The sequence below is a fragment of the Seriola dumerili genome, unplaced genomic scaffold (genome assembly GCF_002260705.1).
Source record: "Seriola dumerili isolate Sdu_G_001 unplaced genomic scaffold, Sdu_1.0 BDQW01000050.1, whole genome shotgun sequence".
Classification (NCBI taxonomy): Eukaryota; Metazoa; Chordata; class Actinopteri; order Carangiformes; family Carangidae; genus Seriola; species Seriola dumerili.
In genome coordinates this window covers 3,029,146-3,045,914 of record NW_019174305.1, presented here as the reverse complement: position 1 = coordinate 3,045,914, position 16,769 = coordinate 3,029,146, and the positions used below count along the sequence as shown (strand labels likewise).

At 40.3% G+C, this 16,769-nt stretch overlaps 1 protein-coding gene across 1 annotated transcript; it reads left to right on the top strand.

Annotated features, from left to right (window-relative positions):
- The first annotated feature begins 581 nt into the window (after positions 1-581).
- On the top strand, positions 582-16,296 carry LOC111217994 (protein phosphatase 1 regulatory subunit 12C-like). Its single transcript, XM_022740073.1, has 20 exons — positions 582-921; positions 1,992-2,166; positions 2,268-2,398; positions 2,796-2,914; positions 4,192-4,351; positions 4,453-4,597; positions 4,835-4,909; positions 5,014-5,093; positions 6,114-6,226; positions 6,314-6,381; positions 7,051-7,181; positions 7,356-7,443; positions 8,516-8,633; positions 9,517-9,632; positions 10,492-10,544; positions 12,119-12,158; positions 12,416-12,520; positions 12,851-12,901; positions 13,386-13,436; positions 15,051-16,296. Exons 1-20 carry the CDS (start codon positions 722-724, stop codon positions 15,135-15,137), a joined length of 2,106 nt encoding a protein of 701 aa, XP_022595794.1. The 5' UTR covers positions 582-721; the 3' UTR covers positions 15,138-16,296.
- Positions 16,297-16,769: the final 473 nt, after the last annotated feature.

The window sequence follows — 16,769 nt, the reverse complement described above, 5'->3', positions numbered from 1 at the left end:
GTGAAAACATCCTCTGGCTGCTGGTTATCTTCCATCGGCAGAATAGCTGTCATTTTAGCTGTTTAGTTCATCAGGAAGACCCTCCAATGGACCAACAACTTCTGAGCATTCACAACTGAATGCTTAATGCATTATTGTAATAACTCTTTAGTTATTAATTACATTTATGGATTTATATAACGCCAGATGACTTCCTAACTTTTGCTATTGACTTACAAGACTGTTAGAAACCTCTTTCCTTCTTTCTTTATTAATGACTTATTAACATTAAGACTTCAAATTGGAAGCCTGTGACCTTTAAACAAGGAAGAATGACATAAAGAGTTTTATGTAAAGAGTGCCTTATTAGTCCTATAGTCCTATCACTAAGCGTTGAAATATGTTTCTGTCTTCACTGTAGATACTATGTAAACATTAAGTTGACTTGAGTCTCAAAAGAAGCACAATGACAGGAAGTGAAGTGGTTATAGTATGTGCACAATGCCCAGGCATGAAGCTATTTCAGCATTTCCCCTCAAGGGTCTACTACGAGCAGCGGTGGTGACGTCACATAGACAAGCCTGCGCAGCTTTGCGCGCTCTCGACGCACACGAACGCGAGCCGAGGCTTCCTCCACATCCAGAGCAAGAACCAGGAAGTGAAAGTATACACATGGAGGGTGTGTCTTTCCCTGCCAGTGTATGTTTTATTTTTAAAAACACAGTCCTCCTCGGATAAATAAATGGGGGACTCGGCGAGGACCAAGCGGCGGGAGCAGCTGAAGCGCTGGGCCGGCTCCTGCACTGACAAAGCGTCGGCCGTGCCAAGGCGGAGGTGGCGGGGCGATGCCGAGGATAGAGCAGGGGAGCCAGAGGCCGAGCTGAACGACCCGCCGGGGGAGCAGTCAGTGTCTGACGAAATTAGCCCCATCCTCAAACGACGGTAAGAAAACATCTCCCGTCAAACAGTTTTACTTAAACGGCCAGCTAACAGCCAGCTAGCTTAGCTTAAACATCTCAAGATATGCTAAAGGAGGAATGTTGTGCGTGGGCTTGCACAAGGGGTGGACAAAATAACAGAAACACCCCATAGTCCAAAACACTAGCCCTCCAGCTACTAGATAACGTCACCAGTTTAATGAAGCTCACAATGTCTAGTTTTTGTTGAAACTGTCAGTTGTCAGCGTCGTTTCTGAGGCCGTAGTTTGTAGTGTTTGTCCTAGTTAGCTAGCTAGCAAAGTGACTTACAGTCGGTCTTGATGAGGGTCTACTTGTGCCACAGTTTGACTTTGCTAATCATGATTTTTTTTGGACTACACTATATAAGGTTTACAGTGCTTGTTTCAATCAGTGTTCCAGCAGTGACCATCTTATAAAGCTAAACTGTAGCCCTCTGCTAATTGATATTTGGGTTAACAAGAGCTATTTATGATGGCATCAACTGCATTAGAAAAGAGCAGTCCCAAGAAGACCCCCACCAACACTGACTGAGAGTAACTTACAGGCCAATTTGTGTGACAACACAGAAAATCAGAGTGACCAAGTTAAAGGTTTGTGTTAGTCTGTATCTTTTTTATTGTTTACAGATCTCACAAAAACACCAAAATCACCAGTGAACTGATGTCACAGCAAGTATTGCCTGTGCATCCAAAGCCTGATCTAGCTTATTTCTTTCCACGTCCATCTGTGTCCACAAATTGTTAAAAACACATTTAGTTTTCCACCTCTCCTTGCAACAAAACAATCTATTTGACAGATATCTAATCCTGTTGGAGTAATGTTTGCTAATAACATTTAATTTTTCATTTAAAAGTGAATAAATATTTGCAATCTGTTTTAAGGGTTTACTTCTTCAGACGAAACTGACGGGCTTGGGGATGAGAGCCACAAGCAAGTTAGGGAAATCAGATAACTTTGAGTGACAGACTAACACTTTGGTTTTGGCCTTTTCGTGGTATTTGCTTCAGATAACAAAACTATACAATTTTTTTTATGATTTTCTTGTATCTATAGGAAAAGTGTGAGGTTTGACAGGGCCGCAGAGTTCCTGGCTGCCTGTGCCAGCGGGGACACAGAGGAGGCCCAGGTCATGCTGAAGGAGGCCAAAGACACCAAAGGGAAGAACGGGGAAGATGTGGCTGAAATTATCAACTGTTCTAATGCTGATGGAATTACTGCTCTTCATCAGGTGAGGCAGTTTCTCCTCCTGAGGTTTAATTTATAAATTATTGTCCGATGAATAAGAAACATTTACAGTTGAATTATTTTGTTTCCCTCTCTTGTCTGCAGGCCTGCATAGATGGCAGCATGGAGATAGTGACGTTCCTTTTGGAGAATGGTGCCAACGTGAACCAGGTTGACAGTGAGGGATGGACACCACTGCATGTTGCTGCCTCCTGCGGCTACTCTGACATTGCAGAGTATGTAGTATAAGTCTCTACAGTTAGCACAATATAACAGCTGTGTAGTACAGTACTCTTTGCCACTGTGGGGACGTCAGAGTGCAGCATGGGTGCCAGAGTATTTCTGCATTCAACAATAGTAACATTGTTGTCGTGTTTGGCAGGACAGCAAGTCAGCTAAAGCATTAGTGGGCTGGCCCAGCACAAATGCATGCAAATGAAGATTTAAGAACTGATGCACCTTTTTTTCCTACAGTTTTCCTTGTTTGTGAATAATGCCTTTTGGCCCCACTTTTAAGAGTGAATGTATCAGCTGCCAAAACACAGATAATGTGATAGGATTAGGCGTTCTCTATTTAGGTAAATGTTTCTACGGCTGAATGGATTCTCACTCTGTCCATGTTTGTCTTGTCAGTTTCCTTTTGAAGCAAGGTGCGTCTCTCTCTGCTGTGAACTGTGACGGTGATGTTCCTCTGGACATTGCTCTGGATGAGACCACTGAGTCCCTTCTTCAGGATTACACTCTGAGACAGGGTGAGTGACATTCTCTGATAACCACACACCCATTTAAAAAAGGTTGTTTCATCATTTGTTTGTACTTAATCTGGGAAAATTTAAGTTAACAGTATCTGTTTTTGTATATGTTGAGCTAAATAGATGCACCCTGATGGGCCTGTTCATAGTTGTATTAGCAGTGCTGGATAAGGTATGGAGAAGTGGTCACCTATGCGCCTACTGTGTGTTGTTTCCGGATACAAACACAGTTCTCACAGTTTGGCTTTGAGTCAGTTTGAATATTTTATGTGATTTTGCCTGTTTTTGCCATATCATGAAATATATTGATATTAAAATTTGAAACGTCCTTGATGGTGTTGGGCCCCGAGGGCTGGAGGACAGAGGGTTTAAAGCAAGGTTATGTTTGAAACAAACTAGTTGGTATGATGTGTAGTCTGATAACACTGGAAAGGAAATTTTTTTAGAGCAGTGCACAACCTTTCCTGGAAGAGATTCATGGTGTTGCACTTGTTTGTGCTTAAAGTTATTGAGTAATTCTGTAAAGGATGAAAAAGAGAGTGCATAAGGGAGAAATTTGAAATAATTCTTCATAATTTTTAATGACCTATTTTTAAGACAAGGAGAAAAATAGTAGACCACTGCGTGGGTTATATCTTTGCTCCATTTGGATGTTTTGTCTTATGGGGTTGTGTCTTGGTACCTTTCTATCATGGACTGTCCACGGGTTGTTTCCTGATATGTAACAGATGTTGGTCGTGAGTGAGGAGATGCTCCGTAAGGGGGGAAGTGACTATGGTGATAAAATAATTTCGTTGTATTCTATTGGTCAGGGCGGTTCTCCTGCACAGTTTACAGTTTTCTGATATTGGTTGGACTTGAAGACCTAAAAACTGCCATACTGGCGAGCTCACCTGTCCTTCTTGTTAACAATTTCCTCACAGTCTTCACCGGCTGCACTCATTTTCTCACTCCACGTTTCTGTTGCTGTTGGTGCAACCGAACAAAACACCTGTTAAATCATTGGCTGTTTGTCACTTGTAGCACGCTCCATTATCAAGGGATTTAATAGGCTGTTTATGGGCCAGGGAAAGAGCAGACTTGGGTTTTGTTCATGCAACTGTGAAAACTATCAGACTTTCTATTGAACAATATTCATATTGCTATTGATTAAGTATCTATCGCTGCTACATATTGCTGTTGTTTTATTGCCCAGGCCTAAATGCACTTCAAATGCATGTGCCTCAGACTGTGGACACATATAAAACGCATGTATTTGACTTTCTGTTTATGTTCAGGTGTGGACTTGGAAGCAGCCAAGCGGCTGGAGGAAGAGCACATCATGAGAGACGCCCAGACCTGGCTAACTGAGGGCCCACCTCCTGATGTGAGACACTCCAAGACTGGGGCCACCCCACTACATGTGGCTGCAGCCAAAGGCTACCTAGAGGCCCTCAAGTAAACATTTCTCACTTTATTTTGTAACGGATCTGTGCACTGATTTGCACTGTCTCGTACAGTTCTTCCTGCTGTGCTCACCTTGGTCTTGTGTTGTTCAGGATACTGTGTCAGTGTGGTCTGGATGTGTCAGCTATGGACTTTGATGGCTGGACACCTCTGCATGCTGCAGCACACTGGGGTCAGGGCGAGGCCTGTCGCGTTCTGGCAGAACAGCTGTGCAATATGGAGTCCCGCAGCAATGCGGTGAGGCCCAAAAATACTGAAAAATTCTTATTATATCATATATGTGTCTTCTGTGTTCAACATCAGCATAATCATTCATCTACTGGAATAACATTTATCATGACAGACAGACTTTGGTATCTTGCATGGGTAAAATTACTTAATATAAGTTTAACATCACATATGTTTTTCCACTTTGTTTTTCATTTCATATTTAATTTTTGTCATGTTTTTCTTGATGTGAAATGAACTTTGCAGGGTCAGACGCCTTTTGATGTTGCTGATGAAAGTGTTGAGGAGCTGCTGGAGGAGTTATCGCAGAAACAAGCTAATGTGAGAAAGTGTTTATCTTTATCTGGTATTAATTGCATTTACTTTATGTAGTTTAGAAGACTGGCTGTCTTGATCACTGACTACTGTGTATCTTTCTCTCTCAGTGGCGTAATGAACAGTCCATACTGGACAGGCAAAACCAACAAGGCCCTGCCGCTGCAAATGCACAAAACAGACGGCGGAGGTTAGTATTAACGTGTGGATACCGAATGGGTTGGGTCAGGTCAGGTTGGCCCAACATTAGGCAGCGAACATTTGACTGTTTCAGTACTACTAATTAGGATGCTTCCAACTGCTAATGACATTACTTAAGGAGCCCATACATGTGTCATCTGGTTAAACAGGTAAGTTCTGACCACGGTAACGACTGCATGATAGGGTAACACAAAGTGTTTCAGCTTACATTAACTGCATTGGGCTCGGTTTGGGTTCAGACAAAAACAGAACTTCTGTTGGGCTCTGATAGAGTTATGTGACCTGTGCAGCTCTCAAGTTATCCTGAATTAAATACATTCTTCCCAATTAAAAGTGTTTCAGTTGTTCAGTTCAGTTGCTCTCAGTGTCATGATCTGTCCTATTTTTATAAGCAAGTTATACCATGGCATCACATCACTGAATAAGGACACGTAAAGCAATGATAGGGAGAAGAGCTGGACATTGAAATAGCAGAGGTAGGGTTGCATCCCTTTTTTAATCACTCCCAAACATAAGTGTAAACAAACAGGTTCTCAGGTGCTGCTGGAGGGAATGTGGATAAAACAAGGTTAATCACACTCATGCTTACATCCCTCTATCTTGGACATATCCCTGACAGAGTTAGTAAAGATGATACCTACCTAGTAAAGATCCTCCTAGCAGCAAGTAAAAAGGCCATTACAAAAAAACTAGCTTCAGAAAAAGTATCCCACTGCTGGTCTCTTAATCAATATTGATCAACACCTATATCTTCTAGAACAGATGACTTAATCAGTACAGCTCCAAAAAAAAGAACTGGGATCAAAAAACAGTGGAAAATGGTTTGTTTATTGAGCCATCGAGACAGATCTTGCATATTTATTGTATGTACCATGTGCGATATTTTATTTTAAATCTTACAGATTTGTCTTGGTTTATGCATCATCCTTTGACCTCATGTTTATTTGATCTTTTTACTTTTTGTTTCTTGTTTGTTTAAAAAAACATCTGTCCTATCTTTTGCTTCCAGGAGCTCAGTGTGCAGGATGAGCAGTAAAGACAAGATGAACGTGCAGGACCAGTCTAAAGAGAGAGGCATTTCAGGAGACCTGGAGCTGAGCGAGGAGAAAGAGAGCAGCCCTGGTAAAACAGCTTAACCATGAACACTACGCTCTGCATAGATATGAGAGATTGTGCTGATTCCAAGATATTCTGGTTCTCTTTTCCCAGAAAGCTCCACCGTCTCTAGTCCAGACACAGAGAGTGTGACAACCTCTACAGTCAGCCCTGCTGACAAGGTAAAATTCACTGTTTTACTGTATACACAGTCCTGTATGTTACACAATAGCATTATTTCTCAGCCACGTGGTGTTATGAACATTATGAAGTATGATATAGAAAAGCTGCATGTAAATGACAAAATGTGATAAAACATCCTCAGCATTGCGACAAAGATTTTGTACTTGCCAGAGTTGCTTTTCTCAGTTTGTGCTCTGAAACAAGTAATGAAAATACACTTTTATTAGATAAGTTATTATTTTGTGCCAAAGGCAACTCACAGGATTCATCAGGTATTTTAATTAATTTAATTAATATCAGGAAATGAGAAAAAAATCCAGAATGTACCATGTTTAACTCATATACAATTTCAAAAACCAGCATTGGCAATAAATATTGCCAGTGGAAAGTCAATGTATCTCTGTCATAAAAAACAGACAAACAAACACTTAATGTAATTGTTAGACGTCACATGACCACCTACACACCCAGCATTTCACCAGAGCTTTTGGACACAGCCCTGATGAAAACATGTCAAAACATCAGATATGAAGGCAGGTCAAGAAAAAAAGACAAATTCCAACATTGTTTACATTAATTGGGTTTCTCCACTAGGGAAATTTTGATTGATGGGAGCTGATTACAGTTCAGCTGTTGGTCTTTTGTTTTTGTTTTTTTCTGTGGTTCAGACGCCAGAAGAGAAAGACGAGGAGGAAAAGGAGCAGGACAAGGCAAACCGCACTGCGAGAGTCCAACCCACTCCTCAGACAAGGGACAACACAGCTGATAGTCCCAACACCCCCAATGCTGACAGACGCAAGTAGGAAGCAGGAACAGAAAAAAATACCTAATTCATTACCAGTTCATTGTTACTTTATGCTTTACTTTATCTTTATTTTCTGTCGATATCTTCATACAAATACACTGTGTATAAAAATGTGGAAATTTAGATAATACTAACATAATTTAAATTTGTGGATGCTTGTGAGCTTAGGTTCCAGGCTCCAGTCAGAGATGAAGAGTCGGAGTCTCAGAGGAAAGCTCGCTCTCGGCTGATGCGCCAGTCTCGCCGCTCCACACAGGTATTGCTTACGAGGGATTTTATCAATACTACCACTCTTGTGGATGCTCCTCATTGTTCTTTATTGATACTCTTATTGGTTCATTTTATTACTGTGCCAAAAGAAAAAATAATTTAGAACATGATTAGAACTTATTTATATTTTAATATAACAAAATATTGTCTCTAGATTAACAAGTTCAACATTTACAACAGCAAAGTCGGAGTGAGGACATTTTGATTGGTCCTCACTGCTGAGGGGAAGTGCAGAGGTTAGACGTTTAGTTGTGGTGGCTTAATGTCAATGAGGGGAGAGGTGAGAGGTTCCCACAAGTATGGGTGAGACAAAAGTGTGTTTGTTTGTGGTGGGGGAGCTCAGCTCTGCCCAAAGCCTGGACACAGTGTGCAAATCTCACTCCCAGGTTTTTTCAAGTACCAATTAAAGAACCGACCCTTGAATACCTCCAGATTACAAATGTAGACCTGGTTCAATCCAGCACTGAGTTTTGGGGTGAATCTGCATACAGAGGTTTCTAAACTCAATCTTTTGTCTTTCATACTTAATTCAGTTTTCTGTCTTTCTTTTCAGTGACAAAGAATTTGAATCATTTAACAGTGTAAATCATCTTTCTGCATAAAGTCACATACTTACATACATAAGATTTTACAACCTTTACACAGAGCTGTACGTTGCTGTTTTGGGTATCAGAAGCTATGTTGAATCAGACAGACAGATACTAACACATGTAACTGTGTCAACCAAACACCTTTTATAAACTGGTCCTCACTTGGCAGGTGTCACAATCAAATGCAAATGCTTTGGTTAATTAAACATTTGGACAAACAGATTACTGTGTTACGATACTGAGAGACAGCAGTATTCTGAGTGACTTATTTAGTGAGTAATTATGAGGTTAACCTGATTATACCAGGAGTGTAATACAACCTTAACTGCAGCATCATGCAGCACACCTAAAAAAAATTCTGTACTGCATCAGTATCTTTTCATTCACGATGGAAAGGTTGCATGTTTTTTGAGTTTTGAATGAAACATAAGGCTTCTGAGTGGTTTTATTTTTGCTGTGTGTGGGCAGGGTGTGACTCTGACGGACCTGAAGGAAGCAGAGAAGACTGTGGCTAAAGCTGCAGATCTACCGCATCGAAACATCCAGCCTGTCAGCCCCATAGTCACCATCACACCTGCTGAAAGGGGTGAGTGAGGATGAAAAGCTTTGAAATAAACTGTTCATGGTAAGAACGAGTTGTGTTGTTTTACCAGCCAGATTAATCCTTGTAGACAGATACCTAAACAATGCTTTGAGTAACAGTGTCAGTAACACTGTAGTAACAGTGTCACCATTAAATAGTTTGTCTATTAAAAAACACTGACAAGTTTATTTTCCAACTGTAAGAAGCCTTGCTCGGTACATATATTGGTCACAATTCTTTAGTAACACATTTAAAGTCTCCTGATCAAATACCTCATTATTAGATCTGTTTTTAGACTCTTAAATATCAATATTGCCTCAAAAGTCCTATATCTGTTGTTCTGTTCACACGTCCACACGTGTGAATAGGGCCTCATTTGTGTTTACTGTAAGTACAAGACTGCTAAATGAAAACAAGATATATGATACAGCATTTTGGGTGGAGTGCTCTTCAGGGGAGTATTTTAAAGGAAATGGGTTTTTTCACATCGGTTTTTAAGGGCTACTGCTGCTAAGTAGAGCTTTAGGTGTGGTTTAGCTAGCAGGGCGGCCACCATATACTAACATTAGTGTGGGCTGTGTACATCCTCTGACCGCTTTATTGTGTTCTTGTCACCTATTCCCACACTCCACCATTGTTTTATTTTGATGGGCAACGAAGCATTTCCCCATTTGATATGTCTGACTGACACCATGTTTAGACAAATCAACCTGTGAGCCAAAAACAGCACATTGTTCTTGAGAGCTCATTGCTCTCAAGCCTCAACATGCAGTGATGTGGAGTAGAGACTGAAGCCGAAGATAAGATAGCTTGCTGCGTCACAAAACATTAACCAAAAGTCCCATAGACCTCAGGAGTGTTTACTGTCAACCTCCATGTGTTTCAGACACAGACCCGGTGAAGCAGGTGGAGTCGGAGGGAGAGAAGCGTTTGGGAGTGAAGGAAAGGAGGAGAGGGAGGAGGGAGAGACGCTCCACTGGCATAGTTCAGCCAGGAGGGGAGGTAAGAAACATACTGACATCGCAACGTGGCAGAGCGTTCACCACCAAGCAAGTAGCAGTTTTTTTGTTAAACATGACACAGGAAAGTTTATTTTAGGAAACAAATTCATTTAATATTTCATTTTTGAAATAATACTTCAGTACTGTAACTTGGTGAAAGGGTAGCCAAACCAGTTCCTCTTTGTCATTATGTAACTGAATATTTGGCACACTTCTGTCTTTTTATAAGATGGAACTTTGCTGACTGGAAATGGTGACAATTTTAATTTCTAGTAAAATATATGTCAAACTAGAATACACTGAGGTAATGCAGAATGAGTTTAATCTCTTAAGCGCCACTACATGTACTCCATGCATGCATGCCATGCACATCTAGTGGTGATCCCAAAATTCACAAAGATGCCAAACATGTAAGGCAGAATCTGAGGGAATGTATAAAATGATGCACAAGACATCTATAATATTTCTATTTTGTGGAACAGGGCAGCCATTAAAAACACTGAATCAGTATTTACTCAGTGTAAACATCATATAGCTTTTAATAAATACTGTAACAAGCTGATACAGATTGTATATGTTACCGTCAGACAGTGTCGAAATTTTAACTAATTTTAGAAGTACTTACTGGAAAAAAACAAAATGGGGAAACTAATGAATAATGAGCTTGAGAAACCACAAACTGCTAAATGATAAAAATGTGAGTTATGTTTCGCAGTATCCCCAGCAGAAGTGGCAGATAGACCACATAGACCACTATCCAATTTATATCTACCCTGTTGTATTATTTAAGATGAGACATGTTTGAACATGTATTTGAACTGTGCTGTGCAGGTGAACATGTGAACCTTCATGTTTTTCAGAATGATGACGAGGACGCTCATTTGGATGATGTAAACAGTTTTAACACTTCAAAGTGAGTCTCGCCATTATGAGCCTTGTGTATTTTAATGTGGAGTAAGCAATTCTCTTGACATTTAAAGTCAACAGCAAAACAAAGTCACCCCTCCCTTCAGTGCTCCTTCAGAAACTCCACCCCCCAAATTCATGGACACACATTACCAAGGCAAAGACACGATGGTGGAATCCAGAGCATCTTGTACGGTGTGGAAGTGGATACTCTTACTCATAGCTAAAGCAAAACAAACGTTATAAAATCTCATCAAACAAACGTCATGAACACAAACAGCATCCAAATCACAATGGGGTAAAAAAACTTGTGAGTGTTAGTTAGTTGAGTTGTTCCTACAAAACCACAGTGACAGAGGAGCGGACTGTAGTTTTGTAGATAAGCTGCCATTACCTGGCATATCGTTTGAATTATGCATCCAACCAAATAAATCCACGGTTCTAGCAAACTTCATGGCTATAAAAGCCTTCACATGTTGTGCAGACAAACACCATGATATAGAGCGAATGAAAAGGCAAACTGTGGCCACAGTTGCTTCTGCAAAACTCACATGCAGAGAAGATGAGACGGTTTCTCATACGCAGCACACCAGCTGCAGAAAGCGAAACTCTCCTGCTAGCACATCTAACATCACATCAACAGCGTATGTTGTCAAACTATAAAGTAAGCTGAATGTCCATGGACAAATAATTTCACATGTGACACCATACCTGCTTCTAACTAACCAGTTAGAAAATGGGACAAAACAATACAGACCAACTGAAAGCTCCACCGACATCAACACAGCTCTTCACTCATGCCTGATCATACAACTTCCTTTTCAATTTTTATTCTTCTGACATTCTTCTCTTTGGCTGTTCCTTAGCCGTTGCTCCTTCTTGACAATGTAATAGTGTATGTGCCCCCATCATGCCAGTAGATGTTCCATCCCTGCACTCGCCATAACGTCACTGCCAGTCTCTCATCTGCAGTCCCAATCAATCCCGTTCAAAGCTCCACACGGTCTAGTGGCAACAGAAGGGTAGACTGGTCCCCTTATGTTTCCCTGGTAGTCCTTAAGTTGGCACTATCCATCAGCATGTGCTTGATTTATCGTCTCTCACTGTCCTTGACCCCTTTAGCCCATCTGTCCCTTGTCTTCTGTCACAAGCATGAATCCTTCCGAATGCTCATTGGCTGAAATAGTGTTGTCTGTCTCAGTCGGAGCAACTTGCTTTCTTTCCCTTTTACAGACATGGGGCTGCACAGGAACACCAGAGTTTTTCCAGCAAACACAAAACTGACAGCTAGCGAACAGCGAGGAGATAATCGCTGAATTTGACAAAAATTGTAGTGATTAAAATTGCTTACTCCACCTTTTAATAGGAATACCTGTGACATTTATTTCTGGTTTCACTTATTATACTTTCCAACTGTGTACATAGTGGTAATGTGTATGTTTATCTACTGGTTTGCCATGAAGTAGTTAGCAAAAATACTTTTTATACCCAGGATGTGAAGGTAAATGTCAGATTTCTAAATGTCTAAACCTGTGCTGGTGTTGAGGATTCTCTGACAAAGTCTCTCATGTGTGTTTGCAGTGAGAATCAACTGGGAGACTTATCAGCTGACTACAGAACGGTATGTGTCTGACCCCCTCCTCACAGAAAAACTCACACATTCCTAAAAACACACCTGAGGGCTGAAAATGAATTAAACCTGAGATCTAGACAAACCAGGACAGGAATGATACCCAACAAGCTCTAGAGAGAAGTGAACAGAAACCCCTGGCAGGCTTTAACATCGGCACGGATACACTATTTCCACCTGCACATCTATGACGCTTTGATCTACAGGTTGCTGTGCTCTGACAGTCTGTGTTGTGTGTTTCCTTTCAGCTGTACTTTAAGATACTGCAGGAAAACATGGCTCTGAAGGACAAGCTGCAGGAGATGGAGCTGCTGCTCAGCCAAAACAAAGTGGAGCTGGAGAGACTCCGACAGGTTCGACAGGTTTCCCACTACCTCTGACCTTTAAGAGAGAGTGTGTGTGTCTGTGTGTGTGTGTGTGTGTGTGTGTGTGTCTGTGTCTGAACAGGGAATCTATGTGGGGGCTGATGTTTGTCTGAGTCAGCCAATAACAAGGAGAGCATATGGACGTGGTAGCATGTTCTAGTTTCATTTTCTAAATTTAGGTTGTTTTGTTGCTACTTGTTAAGTATTGCTGTCATGTTTTGCAATGAAATTAATTCATTCTTTCAGTATCTGTTGCAGTTGTAAAAGCCTGCAGCAATTCTATGGATGTGGTAAATTAATAGTGTCTCTCTGTGGCAGAGCCAAGAGAGTGGCACGGACAGACCGGCCCTGCTGGAGCTAGAGAGATTTGTAAGTCTGTTTTTTTTTTTTTTTTTTTTTTTTTTTTTTTTTTTTTTTTTTTTTTTTTTTTTTTTTACCCGTCCACTCTTTCAGGAACTTACCTCCTGTACTGTATAAATAAATATGTTTACTCATGATGAATATCTAGTATCTACAGAAATAATATTTCTGTACCGCAACAAATGGAAATGCATCTTTTTCTCCAGTAGAAGCTTTTTAAAGGTGCAGAGGTTTGTTTTTAAAAACCAAACAGAGCTTTTGTTTCCTGTTCTTGAGTTGTTTACATTTTCTCTGCATTTACTGTATACCTGACTTTACAGACCAGAGAATGAATGCATGTTAACAGCTCTACAAGTTTAGCGGAGCATGAAGCCAAGGTGTCAGAAGTGTCAAGTGTCAAGTGACAAACTTGCACAATGTCACCTATAGTGATTACCAGCAGGCGAAATGTTTGCTCCTGCAGCATCATGATTGTTGCACTCTTTGCTCACAGGAGAAGTTGACCCTCCAGAGGAAAGCAGTGGAACTGGAGGATGAGCTGAAGGTACAAAAGTTCACTTCAACACTAATTACCACTGTACGGAATTAAATTGACTGCAATAATATGACGCTCTGATCCAAAAGGAGTTACAGTGAGCTCAACATAATCAGTACTGCTGTCAGTTTTCATACTGAAATGTTAAAATGTAACATTTTAAAGAACTGAGGTTATTTGTTTTGTTGTGGATAATACTAGGCTGTTTTCACAGTCATGAGTTAAAGACGTGTACACACAGCACAAACCTTTTTGGAAATCTCATCAACCAGCCGCGGTAACAGTCCCGTTATTATCATCAGAAAAGTGCACGTTTTGTGGAACCTCTGTGGTTGTGGCTCTGTTATTAACTTAGCTGTGGTTAAAGGTCATTGTATCAGAGATTTAAGTTACACCTGCAGCAGACCTGCTTTACTTGAGGGTCAAAGTCACACAATTCAGTATATAGAGCAGATTTTTAAAGCTCAAATCATTTTTATTCATTTCTAAAAGTTCAGATCTCATAGCATCGTGGATGATAAAAGCAGCACTGTCAAGCGTTAACAGGTGTTACATCTGTCACAATTCATTTCATGATGTCATTAATTGTTTGACAAACTGAAGCGGTCTGTTATAGCAACTGTGTGTTTATTAATGCTCCACTACACATCCAGTACCCGCATGTACGTGCGCACAGACATGTGGCCAGTTTGTCAGTAACAACGGCAGGTGAGACGTGAATTGTTGAGTCACCTGTAGCTAATGTAGACAACTAGATATTTTGTAAGTCCAGTTCCCACTGTACATTTAATGCTTTAATGCATGAAAAGACCAGCCTTCCTGCAGTGTTTTATAGAATAGATGGGCTACCTGGTCTGAAACAAAGACCATCCCTGTTAATATGAAAATAATACACTTTTATGAAATAAAAAGCACAGTTTCACACAGCAAACACCCTGTTTTTAATGTGTGTGGCTTTTTTTCAGGCCGTCCTCTGGTAACAAAGTGCGTTTACACTGTGCAGATTTGGCCTGTCTGTTTTTAGAGGAAATGTAGTGAAGTCTTTGGTCATCAATCAAAACTTCTAGATCTCACTCTGAGATAAGTCTGCTGTGGAGTGATGTCGACACTGGGTGACCAATAACAAGCTGCATCAAAATTCTTTCAACGCCCAGAAATTTAGGACCAAAATCCCACAATGTGACTGCTGCTATAACCATTATTTATAATCCAACCAATCAGAGCAGGTCATGATGACACTGAAGGACAGAGGATAATGATATAATGATAATAAAACATGCATTGTGTAATTATTTTAGTGGCTGAACTGGAAAGTCAAAAATGTGACTGCTGACCTCGTTGACCTTTTCTAAGAGCAGCAGAGTTCTATAGCCATTTATCTCTGTTCCTCTGACTCACCAATGTGAGGCATAAAGTCACTTTATCATTCTGCACCACAGACCTTAATCTCAGTTAACACCTCATGTGAGGATAAAACATGAAGGCAACCCTCACAAGAGTGAAACATTTCCTATACTGATCTTGTAAAATAGTCAAAGAGCTGCTGAAGAAATCAGAGCTACAAAGAACACTGTGTTACTGTGTGAAAACTAAAAACACTCATGTGTAATGATGTTTCTGTAGGTTCTGGGGGACCTCAGAGCAGACAACCAGAGGCTCAAGGATGAGAACGCCGCCCTCATTCGAGTCATCAGCAAACTCTCCAGATGAACCTGAAAAAAACCTACATGGAGAAAAGTATTAGAGGATTTCTCTTTTGCCCAACTCAGAAGACACAAACCAGGAAGAGAGACGCAGCATTAAACACCTGCACAGCACATTTTAACAGTAACTGGAAGAACATATAGATTTCAGGGTTATTAGCTTGTGTTTGGGCCTTTATGATTTGGCAGATCTACTGTATAACAAGCTGAACTGCACCTCCTGTGGACTGACAGGAAATTCCTGTTCACGTCCACTTTTATATTAAGTTTTTATTGTTGTATTTTTTTAACTGGAATATTTTATGTGCTTTGCTTCTGCAATACTTTGTATAAAAATCTGTATTAAGAGACTTTAAGCCATGCACAGTGCGAGTTCAGAGTAATGTTTTAGATAGCTTTCTTCACCTCTGAAGGGGTGGAGAAATAAATAAAAAAAATGCCAGTCATGTGTAGGGGATGGTTATTAGAAAAAACACACAAAAAAAAAGACTTCAATGTGCCAAAAAACCAGCCCCAGTTTTGCATGTCCTTTTGGGGAAACTCCATGTGGTCAGTCTTGTTTCTCAGGATAAGTCTTGGCTCGATGCTTTCTGTTTTAGCTGACTGCTGTAAAGGTGGACCAAATTTGCATGCTCATTTCTCCCTTGCTCCTCTGAATGTATATTTAATATGTATATTTATGTACAGGGGCCATCTGTCTTGACAGTGATGTAAAGGTGTCGTCGTGGTCTCTGTTTTACAAAGGACGGAGAGTTTCGGGTGCTAATCATGGACGTCAGATGCAGCTCATGTTCAGGGGGATTCTTACAGACAATGTTTGTTACAAACGTCAGATCTTTAAAGAGGTTATGGAGGACGCATGCTCTGTTCTTAGTACTGTAAGTCGGTAGTAATTTCACTTTGCCATTTTGACCAGATGCTTCTGAAAAGCAACGACCCCTAAGCTAAGTATTCACCCTGTGACGGACGGCTGTTATTGTACAACAGACAGGCCAGATGGGTCAACTTCTGAATGTTTACTCCAGTTTTCAAGAAAAAAAAAAACCTGCATGTCAAATTGTATTTTGATTCTGTGCCTTTCAACATACATTTGTAAGTAATATTTCTATTTTGCTTTGGTAACGTACACCATTAAGTATAAAATACAGTTTGGGCATAAATGATCACGGCTCTGTCTTTCTTATGGTTTTTGTTTGTTTGTTTATTAAGATCCCCATAAGCTTTTGCATTGCAGCAGCCATTCTCCCTGGGGTCTATACCTTACTATACCATTACTTTTTATTAAATTATTATTACTAGTTTTGAACATTTACGTTTCACAAATGACTACTTGTTTCTCCAAAGGTCAGTGTGATCTTTTAAAAGTCGATACAACAGTATAACTAGCTTGTTATTTGAGTGCAGAGACAACATATATTGTGGTGTTGATTCTAGAGCCTAGCAAATATATTTGTCAATATTGTCTTATTGAATATATATCATATTAGTGAGTATGTAGGCTGAGAAGTAATGATAATCTACAAGCAGTTGAAATTCCCTGGTCTGTCCACCAGAGAGTGCTGACAAGTTCATGTTTCAACTGTGAAATGTCCCACTCAGAACAGATCTACTTATAGAAACCATTAAGCACAAGATTTTT

What these genes read in the sequence shown, in the direction of transcription:
- LOC111217994 (XM_022740073.1), top strand. Translation starts at nt 722, where the DNA reads ATGGGGGACTCGGCGAGGACCAAGCGGCGGGAGCAGCTGAAGCGCTGG. An exon ending in GCACAAAACAGACGGCGGAG is followed by an intron (nt 5,094 to 6,113) that starts GTTAGTATTAAC and finishes TTTTGCTTCCAG; the next exon opens with GAGCTCAGTGTGCAGGATGA. An exon ending in AGCTGGAGAGACTCCGACAG is followed by an intron (nt 12,521 to 12,850) that starts GTTCGACAGGTT and finishes TCTCTGTGGCAG; the next exon opens with AGCCAAGAGAGTGGCACGGA.